This window comes from Entelurus aequoreus, linkage group LG26 (genome assembly GCF_033978785.1).
Source record: "Entelurus aequoreus isolate RoL-2023_Sb linkage group LG26, RoL_Eaeq_v1.1, whole genome shotgun sequence".
NCBI classification, from domain to species: Eukaryota; Metazoa; Chordata; class Actinopteri; order Syngnathiformes; family Syngnathidae; genus Entelurus; species Entelurus aequoreus.
In genome coordinates this window covers 6,981,016-6,994,423 of record NC_084756.1, presented here as the reverse complement: position 1 = coordinate 6,994,423, position 13,408 = coordinate 6,981,016, and the positions used below count along the sequence as shown (strand labels likewise).

General features: G+C 44.3%; 1 protein-coding gene across 2 annotated transcripts in view; it reads left to right on the top strand.

Annotated features, from left to right (window-relative positions):
• Positions 1-1,105: 1,105 nt before the first annotated feature.
• The window catches only part of LOC133643280 (adenosine receptor A1-like), a 26,827-nt gene continuing 14,524 nt past the window's right edge, over positions 1,106-13,408 (top strand). The window contains exons 1-2 of one of the 2 annotated variants that reach the window (XM_062037763.1): positions 1,106-1,284; positions 1,509-1,617. In XM_062037763.1, the coding sequence (XP_061893747.1) occupies positions 1,592-1,617 (26 nt within the window). In that variant the 5' untranslated portion in view covers positions 1,106-1,284; positions 1,509-1,591. Of the gene's footprint in view, positions 1,285-1,508; positions 1,618-12,004; positions 12,479-13,408 lie in introns of those variants that run through there. The other variant, XM_062037762.1, reaches the window with a different exon arrangement.

Genomic DNA, 13,408 nt, shown 5'->3' with positions numbered 1-13,408 from the left:
GCTATTTTGTATTGGCTTCAATGGGGGATCCATACCTCTGTTTCACTGGCTACGTCACGCGCATACATCATCATCCAAAGGCGTTTTCAACCGGAAGTTTAGCGGGAAATTTAAAATTGCACTTCATAAGTTAACCCAGCCGTATTGGCATGTGTTGCAATGTTAAGATTTCATCATTGATATATAAACTATCAGACTGCGTGGTCGGTAGTAGTGGGTTTCAGTAGGCCTTTAATATGTCCGTGTGGAAACCCGTTCGGTGCACCTCCGTTCCGAACCGAACCCCCCGTACCGAAACGGTTCAATACAAATACACGTACACGTTACACCCTTACGTACACACAATTTTTAGTGTACTGGTCACTCCGGCAGAGCGGCCAGAACATTTTACCGCCGTGGCGGTTGACGAGCCACGGTGTGTGGCGGAAGAGAGCGGTTTTCCGAGTCGAGGGCAAGTCTCAAAGCCAGCTGACCCGGGCGCTGACCAGCAGCTCACCCAGGTTTGGGTTTTTGCCGTAGGCCGACACCAATTAGTGGTCCCGCAGCTTCCCACTACTCTCCACAAAGTTCTGAAAGTTGTTTTTAACCTTTCTGGTGACCTGTACGGCTGTGGGAGAGTGGGTGGTGATGAGAGGAATCATGGATGTCCCAGGGGCAGGCCCCTTCAGGTCCAGGAAGACCTTAGTCTGTTTCCTGAGGAAGGACCTGGAGTAGCCCCTCTACTTCAGGGCAGAAAAGAAGGCCCTTGTGGCCACCGCGAAGTCCTCCCGCCTGGTACAAATCCTATGAAACCTCAGCAATTAAGATTTCACCAACCCTGCAAAGGTATGCTTGGGTGGAAGCTGCTTTTATACAGGAGAGCATGGGTGTCGGTCGCCTTAAAAAACACCTTGATATCCAGGTGGTGTGTGGTGGCAAACTCAAGACCTTTGAAGGTGGTGGTGTCCAAGAAGTCGACTGACGTTGGGCTGGTGGTCGACCTGATGGTGATGTTTGGGTTGTGAGTGTTCAGCGTGTTTAAGAATATGAGTGTTGGGGAATGTGAATGGTTTTGATCTTGTCTATGAAGTCACATGTTTCTTTGAGGTTACTGCTATGTTTGACGGAGAGTGGTATCGAGTAGTGATCTATTAATTCTGCCGTCCTATAGGTCTCGCTGCCGCAGTCGGACACAATGGGCCTGCCCGGAGGGATCTCGTGGGGCCTGCTCCACTTGTGTGGCTCCTTGTGGATTTTTGGGAGCATGTAGAACCTGCGGGGGCGAGGGTCTGATTCGCCCGAGAGGTAAGTTTTTTGCTTGGAATTAATTAATCTTTTTTGTAATAGTTTTGTATGACTTTTTCAACAATGGGGATGGTTTGGGGATAAATGGGTTCGTCCAGGTGTGTGTAGTTGGTGGTGTCCCTCAACTGTCAAATACCTTCCCAGATGTACTGTGTCCTGTCCATAATTATCTCTGCGCTTCCCTTGTCAGCTGGCTTAATGACAATATGTTTATTTTTCCTCAGGCTACGTCTCACGTCAGGTTGGCCGTGACAGCAGGTGCGCAGCCCGATCCGAACGAGGGGAGCTCATCAGCCTGGACCTTCACATGGAAGTCTGGAGGCAGCAGTCCAGGTGAGGGCTCCCAGTTGGACTTGGGGGTGAAGGGTAGGGATGATGTTTGATAAGAAATTATCGAGTTCGAGCCTATTATTGAATCCTCTTATCGAACCGATTCCTTATCGATTCTCTTATCGAGTCCAGATAGGTTGTTGTATATGGAAAAAAAAGCACAATATTTGGTTTAACAAATCACTTCACATTCTCTACTGCTCGCTACTATAGTACTACCATATCTGAGTTATTGTGCAGAAATGTGGGGAACTAACTACAAATGTGCGCTACATTCGTTAACCGTGTTACAAAAAGATCAATTAGACTGATACATAACGTTGGATATAGAGAACATACAAACACTTTATTTATTGAGTCAAAAATATTAAAGTTCGATAATGTGGTAAAATTGCAAACAGCTAAAATTATGTGGAATTAAATGATGGAATGTGTAACCCATATGGAAATATAGTGTCACTAATATATTCTCCTATTATTCATTTCTAATCTATGGTGTGCCAAACTCACTTTGGTCACTTAAAAATGTTAAACTTGATGATATATATATAATGTACATATATACATATATATATATACATATATATACATATATATATATATATATATACATACATATGTATACATACATATATACATACATATGTATATATAAATATATACATACATATATATATATAAATATATATATATATATATATATATATATATACATATATATATATATATATATATACATATGTATATACATATACATATGTATATACATATACATATATATATACATACATATATATATACATATATGTATATATATATATTTGTATATATATATATATATATATATATATATATATATATATATATATATATATATATATATATATATATATATATATATATATATATATATATATATATACATATACATATACATATACAGTATCTATCTATCTATCTATCTATCTATCTATCTATCTATCTATCTATCTATCTATCTATCTATCTATCTATCTATCTATCTATCTATCTATCTATCCATCTATCTATCTATATCCCAATGATCCCAGGAGCCATGTTGTCCGGGGGCTTTATTCCCCTGGTAGAGTCTCCCAAGGCAAACTGGTCCAAGGTGAGGGATCAGACAAAGAGCAGCTCGAAGAATTCTATGAAAAATACAAACAAATTTCCCTCGCCCGGACGCGGGTCACCGGTGCACCCTCTGGAGCCACGCCCGGAGGTGGGGCCTGGCCGGGCACAGCCCGAAGAGGCAACGTGGAACCCCCCTCCAATGGGCTCACCACCCATAGTAGGGGCCATAGAGGTCGGGTGCAGTGTGAGCTGGGCAGCAGCCGAAGGCAGGGCACTTGGCGGTCCGATCCTCGGCTACATAAGCTAGCTCTTGGGACGTGGAACGTCACCTCGCTGGGAGGGAAGGAGCCTGAGCTAGTGCGCGAGGTGGAGAAGTTCCGGCTAGATATAGTCGGACTCCCCTCGACGCACAGCAAGGGCTCTGGAACCAGTTCTCTCGAGAGGGGCTGGACTCTCTTCCACTCTGGCGTTGCCAGCAGTGAGAGGCGACGAGCTGGCGAGAATTCTTGTTGCCCCCCGGCTCAAAGTCTGCACGTTGGAGTTCAACCCAGTGAACGAGAGGGTAGCTTCCCTCCGCTTTCGGGTGTGGGGACGGGTCCTGACTGTTTTTTGCGCTTACGCGTCAAACGGCAGCTCAGAGTACCCACCCTTTTTGGATTCACTCGAGGGAGTACTGGAGAGTGCTCCCCCGGGTGAATCCCTCGTTCTACTGGGGGACTTCAACGCTCATGTTGGCAACAACAGTGAAACCTGGAGAGGCGTGATTGGGAAGAATGTGCGCCCGGATCTGAACCCGGGTGGTGTTTTGTTATTGGACTTTTGTGCTCGTCACAGATTATCCATAACAAACACCATGTTCAAACATAAGGGTGTCCATATGTGCACTTGGCACCAGGACACCCTAGGCCGTAGTTCCATGATCGACTTTGTAGTTGTGTCATCGGATTTGTGGTCTCATGTTTTGGACACTCGGGTGAAGAGAGGGGCAGAGCTTTCTACTGGTCAACACCTGGAGGTGAGTTGGCTGTGATGGTGGGGGAGGATGCCGGACAGACGTGGGAACGTCTAGCAGAGTCTCCTGTCAGAGAGAGTTTCAATTCCCGCCTCCGGAAGAACTTTGAACATGTCACGGGAGAGGCGCCGGACATTGAGTCCGAGTGGACGATGATCCGTACTTCTATTGTCGAGGCGGCCGATTGGAGCTGTGGCCGCAAGGTGGTTGGTGCCTGTCGTGGTGGTAATCCTCGAACCCGCTGGTGGACACCAGCAGTAAGGGATGCCGTCAAGCTAAAGAAATAGTCCTATCGGGTTCTTTTGGCTCATAGGACTCCGGAGGCAGCAGACAGGTACCGATAGGCCAAGCGGTGTGCGGCTTCAGCGGTCGCGTAGGCAAAAACTCGGACATGGGAGGAGTTCGGGGAAGCCATGGAAAACGACTTCCGGACAGCTTCGAAGCGATTCTGGACCACCATCCGCCGCCTCAGGAAGGGGAAGCAGTGCACAGTCAACACCGTGTATGGTGAGGATGGTGTTCTACTGATCTCGACTGCGGATGTTTACACATCTTCTTATGAGGAAGCAGTGCCTCAGGGATCTGTGGTGGGCTCTCCTATTTCTGGGACTGAGGTTGCCGAGGTAGTTAAAAAGCTCCTCAGTGGCAAGGCCCCGGGGGTGGATGAGACCCGCCCGGAGTTCCTTAAGGCTCTGGATGCTGTGGGCCTGTCTTGGTTGACAAGACTCTGCAACATTGCATGGACATCAGGGGGCGGTACCTCTGGATTGGCAGACCGGGGTGGTGGTTCCTCTCTTTAAGAAGGGGAACCGGAGGGTGTGTTCCAACTATTGTGGGATCAGGCTCCTCAGCCTTCCTGGTAAGGTCTATTCAGGTGTACTGGAGAGGAGGCTACGCCGGATGGTCGAACCTCGGATTCAGGAGGAACAGTGTGGTTTTCGTCCTGGTCGTGGAACTGTGGACCAGCTGTATACTCTCGGCAGGGTCCTGAGGGTGCATGGGAGTTTGCCCAACAAGTCTACATGTGCTTTGTGGACTTGGAGAAGGCATTTGACTGTGTCCCTTGGGAAGTCCTGTGGGGAGTGCTCAGAGAGTATGGTGTATCGGACTGTCTGATTGTGGCGGTCCGCTCCCTGTATGATCAGTGTCAGAGCTTGGTCCACATTGCCGACAGTAAATCAGACCTGTATCTAGTGAGGGTTGGACTCTGCCAAGGCTGCCCTTTGTCACCCATTCTGTTCATAACTTTTATGGACAGAATTTCTAGGCGCAGTCAGAGCGTTGAGGGGATCTGGTTTGGTGGCTGCAGGATTAGGTCTCTGCTTTTTGCAGATGATGTGGTCCTGATGGCTTCATCTGGCCAAGATCTTCAGCTCTCACTGGATCGGTTCGCAGTCGAGTGTGAAGCGACTGGGAAGGGAATCAGCACCTCCAAGTCCGAGTCCATGGTTCTCGCCCGGAAAAGGGTGGAGTGCCATCTCCGGGTTGGGGAGGAGATCTTGCCCCAAGTGGAGGAGTTCAAGTACCTCATAGTCTTGTTCACGAGTGAGGAAAGAGTGGATCGTGAGATCGACAAGCAAATTGGTGCGGCGTCTTCAGTAATGCGGACGCTGTATCGATCCGTTGTGGTGAAGAAGGAGCTGAGCCGGAAGGCAAATCTCTCAATTTACCGGTTGATCTACGTTCCCATCCTCACCTATGGTCATGAGCTTTGGGTTATGACCGAAAGAACAAGATCACGGGTACAAGCGGCCGGGTGGTGGGGCTCTCCCTTAGAGATAGGGTGAGAAGCTCTGTCATCCGGGAGGAGCTCAAAGTAAAGCCGCTGCTTCTCCACATCGAGAGGAGCCAGATGAGGTGGTTCGGGCATCTGGTCAGGATGCCACCCGAACGCCTCCATAGGGAGGTGTTTCGGGCTCGTCCGACCGGTAGGAGGCCACGGGGAAGACCCAGGACACGTTGGGAAGACTATCTCTCCTGGCTGGCCTGGGAACACCTCGGGATCCCCCAAGAAGAGCTGGACGAAGTGGCTGGGGAGAGGGAAGTCTGGGCTTCCCTGCTTAGGCTGTTGCCCCCGCGACCCGACCTCGGATAAGTGGAAGAAGATGGATGGATGGATGGACAGTTAAATGATATTAAATAACAATAAAGTAGTGCAATTATGATAAATAACAATAAAGTAGTACAATGATAGTAAATAACAATAACAGTGCAATGATAATACATAACAATAAAACAGTCATAATAAATAACAATAAAGTAGTGCAATGGTAATAAAAACAATAACACAGGGCAATGATAATAAATAACAATAAAACAGTGCAATGATAATAAATAACAATGAAGTAGTGCAATGATAATAATATTGTAGTTTACTAGAAATGTACAGTAAACCCTTGTTTATCGCTGTTAAATGGTTACAATAGGTAAAATACTAAGGTATTATAAGAGTTACAATAGGTAAAATACTAACATATTATAAGAGTTACAATAGGTAACATACTAACATAACAGTTACAATAGGTAAAATACTAACATATTATAAGAGTTACAATAGGTAAAATACTAACATATTATAAAAGTTACAATAGGTAAAATACTAATGTATTATAAAAGTTACAATACGTGAAATAGTAACATATTATAGGAGTTACAATAAGTAAAATACTAATGTATTATAAGACTTACAATAGGTAAAATACTAACATAACAGTTACAATAGGTAAAATACTAACATATTATAAGTCTTACAATAGGTAATATACTAATGTATTATAAGAGTTACAATATGTAAAATACTAATGTATTATAAGAGAGGCAATAGGTAAAATACTAACATAACAGTTACAATAGGTAAAAATTACTAACATATTATAAGAGTTACAATAGGTAAAATACTAATGTATTATACGAGTTACAATAGGTAAAATACTAAGGTATTATAAGAGTTACAATAGGTAAATAAAATACTAATGTATTATAAGAGTTACAATAGATAAAATACTAATGTATTATAAGAGTTACAATAGGTAAATAAAATACTAATGTATTATAAGAGTTACAATAGGTAAAATACTAAGGTATTATAAGAGTTACAATCAGTACCACAGTACAATTCCTGAGGTGAATGTTTTCATGCTCTTCAGCATCCACACAATCAGTTAAATGCTTTCAATAAAGCTTTTTCCAGCCAAAAAAACCCATTTTACTGATTGCTTGTTGAGCCTTTCTGGCTGCCAAGTACCACTCAGAGACAGCAGTGACGTCTTACATACGTCCGTACTTAGATACGTCCATACTTCGATACGTCCATACTTACATACGTCCGTACTTAGATACGTCCGGACTTAGATACGTCCGTACTTAAGATACGTACTTCAGGTGTCTGCTCCACCTTTACACCTTTCTCTGCACTTTATTGCCCACTCAGCAAGAATAATGATGTCACATATAAAGCCACACAGTACTCAGAAGGACTTTTTTGTTTATATTACCACTATGACAGATTTCTAGATCATATAGTTGATGTAGATGATCATATAGTTGATGTAGATGATCATATAGTTGATGTAGATGATCATATAGTAGATGTAGATGATTATATAGTACATGTAGATGATCATATAGTAGATGTAGATGATCATATAGTTGATGTAGATGATCATATAGTTGATGTAGATGATCATATAGTAGATGTAGATGATTATATAGTACATGTAGATGATCATATAGTAGATGTAGATGATCATATAGTTGATGTAGATGATCATATAGTACATGTTGATGATCATATAGTAGATGTAGATGATCATATAGTAGATGTAGATGATCATATAGTTGATGTAGATGATCATATAGTACATGTAGATGATCATATAGTAGATGTAGATGATCATATAGTAGATGTAGATGATCATATAGTAGATGTAGATGATCATATAGTACATGTAGATGATCATATAGTAGATGTAGATGATCATATAGTTGATGTAGAAGATCATATAGTTGATGTAGATGATCATATAGTAGATGTAGATGATCATATAGTACATGTAGATGATCATATAGTAGATGTAGAAGATCATATAGTAGATGTAGATGATCATATAGTTGATGTAGAAGATCATATAGTTGATGTAGAAGATCATATAGTTGATGTAGAAGATCATATAGTAGATGTAGATGATCATATAGTTGATGTAGAAGATCATATAGTTGATGTAGATGATCATATAGTTGATGTAGAAGATCATATAGTTGATGTAGAAGATCATATAGTAGATGTAGATGATCATATAGTTGATGTAGAAGATCATATAGTTGATGTAGATGATCATATAGTTGATGTAGATGATCATATAGTTGATGTAGGTGATCATATAGTTGATATAGATGATCAATCTCTAAAGGATATCACCACATGGGCTCAGGAACACTTCAGAAACCCACTGTCAGTAACTACAGTTGGTCGCTACATCTGTAAGTGCAAGTTAAAGCTCTACTATGCAAAGCGAAAGCCATTTATCAACAACACCCAGAAACGCCTTCTACTTCTCTGGGCCCGAGATCATCTAAGATGGACTGATGCAAAGTGGAAAAGTGTTCTGTGGTCTGACGAGTCCACATTTTAAATTGTTTTTGGAAATATTCGACATTATGTCATCCGGACCAAAGGGGAAGCGAACCATCCAGACTGTTATCGACGCAAAGTGTAAAAGCCAGCATGTGTGATGGTATGGGGGTGCATTTTTGCCCAAGACATGGGTAACTTACACATCTGTGAAGGCGCCATTAATGCTGAAAGGTACATACAGGTTTTGGAACAACATATGCTGCCATCTAAGCGCCGTCTTTTTCAGCGAGACAATGCCAAGCCACATTCAGCATGTGTTACAACAGCGTGGCTTCGTAAAAAAGAGTGCGGGTACTTTCCTGGCCCGCCTGCAGTCCAGACCTGTCTCCCATCGAAAATGTGTGGCGCATTATGAAGCCTAAAATACAACAGCGGAGACCCCGGACTGTTGAACGACTTAAGCTGTACATTAAACAAGAATGGGAAATAATTCCACTTTCAAAGCTTCAACATTTAGTTTCCTCAGTTCCCAATCGTTTATTGAGCGTTGTTAAAAGGAAAGGCCATGTAACACAGTGGTGAACATGCCCTTTCCCAACTACTTTGGCACGTGTTGCAGCCATGAAATTCTAAGTTAATTATTATTTGCAAAAAAAAAAAAAAAAGTTTATGAGTTTGAACATCAAATATGTTGTCTTTGTAGTGCATTCAACTGAATATGGGTTGAAAAGGATTTGCAAATCATTGTATTCCGTTTATATTTACATCTAACACAATTTCCCAACTCATATGGAAACGGGGTTAGTATATGTATGTATAAGTACAGAAAAAAAAAGATTTATTTCACTCCAGTATCCTCACAGTGACATCTAATTAGCACTAATGCATCCTCTTCACTGGAAGTTGCTTATGTTTAAATCTCTGCCAACAGCATCCTCTCTGTCACGCACACGCACACTCGCACGCACGCACGCACACACACACACACACACACACACACACACACACACACACACACACACACACACACACACACACACACACACACACACACACACACACACACACACACACACACACACACACACACACACACACACACACACACACACACACAGCCCGGGTGAACTACTACTGCAGGAAGAGAAGGTCCCTCCCCTCCATCATGTGCAGAGAAGAGAGTGAGGGAGGTCTGAGAGGACTTGATGCATTTAGCACAAGCTGCATCCAACATCACAAGCTGCTGAGGGTGCATCCAGCATCAGAAGCTGCTGAGGGTCCATCCAACATCAGAAGCTGCTGAGGGTCCATCCAGCATCAGAAGCTGCTGAGGGTCCATCCAGCATCAGAAGCTGCTGAGGGTCCATCCAACATCAGAAGCTGCTGAGGGTCCATCCAGCATCAGAAGCTGCTGAGGGTGCATCCAACATCAGAAGCTGCTGAGGGTCCATCCAGCATCAGAAGCTGCTGAGGGTGCATCCAACATCAGAAGCTGCTGAGGGTGCATCCAGCATCAGAAGCTGCTGAGGGTCCATCCAACATCAGAAGCTGCTGAGGGTGCATCCAACATCAGAAGCTGCTGAGGGTCCATCCAGCATCAGAAGCTGCTGAGGGTGCATCCAACATCAGAAGCTGCTGAGGGTGCATCCAGCATCAGAAGCTGCTGAGGGTCCATCCAACATCAGAAGCTGCTGAGGGTGCATCCAACATCAGAAGCTGCTGAGGGTGCATCCAGCATCAGAAGCTGCTGAGGGTGCATCCAGCATCAGAAGCTGCTGAGGGTGCATCCAACATCAGAAGCTGCTGAGGGTGCATCCAACATCAGAAGCTGCTGAGGGTCCATCCAGCATCAGAAGCTGCTGAGGGTGCATCCAACATCAGAAGCTGCTGAGGGTCCATCCAGCATCAGAAGCTGCTGGGGGTGCATCCAACATCAGAAGCTGCTGAGGGTCCATCCAACATCAGAAGCGGCTGAGGGTCCATCCAACATCAGAAGCTGCTGAGGGTGCATCCAGCATCAGAAGCTGCTGAGGGTCCATCCAACATCAGAAGCTGCTGAGGGTGCATCCAACATCAGAAGCTGCTGAGGGTGCATCCAACATCAGAAGCTGCTGAGGGTGCATCCAGCATCAGAAGCTGCTGAGGGTCCATCCAGCATCAGAAGCTGCTGAGGGTGCATCCAGCATCAGAAGCTGCTGAGGGTCCATCCAACATCAGAAGCTGCTGAGGGTCCATCCAACATCAGAAGCTGCTGAGGGTGCATCCAACATCAGAAGCTGCTGAGGGTGCATCCAACATCAGAAGCTGCTGAGGGTGCATCCAGCATCAGAAGCTGCTGAGGGTCCATCCAGCATCAGAAGCTGCTGAGGGTCCATCCAGCATCAGAAGCTGCTGAGGGTCCATCCAGCATCAGAAGCTGCTGAGGGTCCATCCAGCATCAGAAGCTGCTGAGGGTCCATCCAACATCAGAAGCTGCTGAGGGTCCATCCAGCATCAGAAGCTGCTGAGGGTGCATCCAGCATCAGAAGCTGCTGAGGGTCCATCCAGCATCAGAAGCTGCTGGGGGTGCATCCAACATCAGAAGCTGCTGAGGGTCCATCCAACATCAGAAGCGGCTGAGGGTGCATCCAACATCAGAAGCTGCTGAGGTTCCATCCAGCATCAGAAGCTGCTGAGGGTGCATCCAACATCAGAAGCTGCTGAGGGTCCATCCAGCATCAGAAGCTGCTGAGGGTCCATCCAGCATCAGAAGCTGCTGAGGGTGCATCCAACATCAGAAGCTGCTGAGGGTCCATCCAACATCAGAAGCGGCTGAGGGTGCATCCAACATCAGCAGCTGCTGAGGGTCCATCCAGCATCAGAAGCTGCTGAGGGTGCATCCAACATCAGAAGCTGCTGAGGGTGCATCCAGCATCAGAAGCTGCTGAGGGTCCATCCAGCATCAGAAGCTGCTGAGGGTGCATCCAGCATCAGAAGCTGCTGAGGGTCCATCCAACATCAGAAGCTGCTGAGGGTCCATCCAACATCAGAAGCTGCTGAGGGTGCATCCAACATCAGAAGCTGCTGAGGGTGCATCCAACATCAGAAGCTGCTGAGGGTGCATCCAGCATCAGAAGCTGCTGAGGGTCCATCCAGCATCAGAAGCTGCTGAGGGTCCATCCAACATCAGAAGCTGCTGAGGGTCCATCCAGCATCAGAAGCTGCTGAGGGTGCATCCAGCATCAGAAGCTGCTGAGGGTCCATCCAGCATCAGAAGCTGCTGGGGGTGCATCCAACATCAGAAGCTGCTGAGGGTCCATCCAACATCAGAAGCGGCTGAGGGTGCATCCAACATCAGAAGCTGCTGAGGTTCCATCCAGCATCAGAAGCTGCTGAGGGTGCATCCAACATCAGAAGCTGCTGAGGGTCCATCCAGCATCAGAAGCTGCTGAGGGTGCATCCAACATCAGAAGCTGCTGAGGGTCCATCCAGCATCAGAAGCTGCTGAGGGTGCATCCAACATCAGAAGCTGCTGAGGGTCCATCCAGCATCAGAAGCTGCTGAGGGTCCATCCAGCATCAGAAGCTGCTGAGGGTCCATCCAACATCAGAAGCTGCTGAGGGTGCATCCAGCATCAGAAGCTGCTGAGGGTGCATCCAGTATCAGAAGCTGCTGAGGGTCCATCCAGCATCAGAAGCTGCTGAGGGTCCATCCAGCATCAGAAGCTGCTGAGGGTGCATCCAGTATCAGAAGCTGCTGAGGGTCCATCCAGCATCAGAAGCTGCTGAGGGTGCATCCAACATGTGAAGAAGTTCCTGGGAGTGGAAGCAAGACGTGAGTTTGGTGTGAAGAATGTCTTCCTGTCCTGGCATGAAGGAGCTGGAGCTGCCGGACCCTCTCTACATCTCCATGGAGGTGCTGGTGGCTCTGGCCGCTGTGCTGGGCAACGTTCTGGTGGTGCTGGTGGTGTGGCTGAACCGGGCCCTGCGCAACACCACCTTCTGCTTCATGGTGTCCCTGGCGCTGGCTGACATCTCGGTGGGGGTTCTGGTGATCCCTCTGGCCATCACCATCAGCCTGGACATCTGCACCAGCTTCTACACCTGCCTCTTGCTCTGCTGCCTGGTGGTCATCATCACGCAGAGCTCCATCCTCTCGCTGCTCGCCATCGCCGTCGACCGCTACCTGAGGGTGAAGATTCCCACCAGGTGAGCTTTGTCAGTGTCATGGGGGAGCTGGAGCCTATCCCAGGCTGCTCAGCATGTCAAAATATCCTTTGCTTGTCTTTTCTCAGGTTTAGCCCATCTCCTCTAAATTGAGGTAGAAATGAAATGGTGAGGATTAAAGTTGAATCTCAATTTTAAATGAAAAACCTCAAATCTAAATGTTTAATGTAAATCTAAATGTTAAATAGAAACATTTAGAATGAACAATCATATCTAACATTTGCATTTAGATTTAACATGCATATTAAAATGTCATGTTTAATCGTATTATTTATATTTACAACTTGTGCTTAACATTTATATTCACCATTAATAATTAAATTGTATATGTTAATGTTTATTTTCAAAATGTTATTCAAAATTTGTGTTCAAACATTTACATCTAATATTTAAATTCAACACTTGTATTTACCAATTAGATTTACCATTTATATTTAACAATTAGATTTATATTAAACATTTAGATTCAACATGTATATTTAACATTTATATTTCAAATTCAGATTCAACATTTATATTAAACATTTTAACATTCAGAGTCAACATTTAGATTTGACTTTTTGAATTTATATTAAACATTTAGATTTAACAGTTCAATTTATATTAAACATTTAGATTTAATATTGAGATTGAACATTTAGATTACTACTAAACATTTAGATTTACCATTATAGTTGACATTTAGATTTAATGGTTAGATTTCACATTTAGAATTTACATTTGGAGTTAAAATTTAGATTGACATTTATATTTGACATTTAGATTCATCATTTATATTTAAAATTTGTATTTATATTAAACATTTAAATTTAACATTTGCATTTAACATTTACATTTAACAGTTAGATTTATAGTAAACATTTAGATTTAACATGTGTATTTACCATTTAGATTTAATGTTGAGATTTAAAA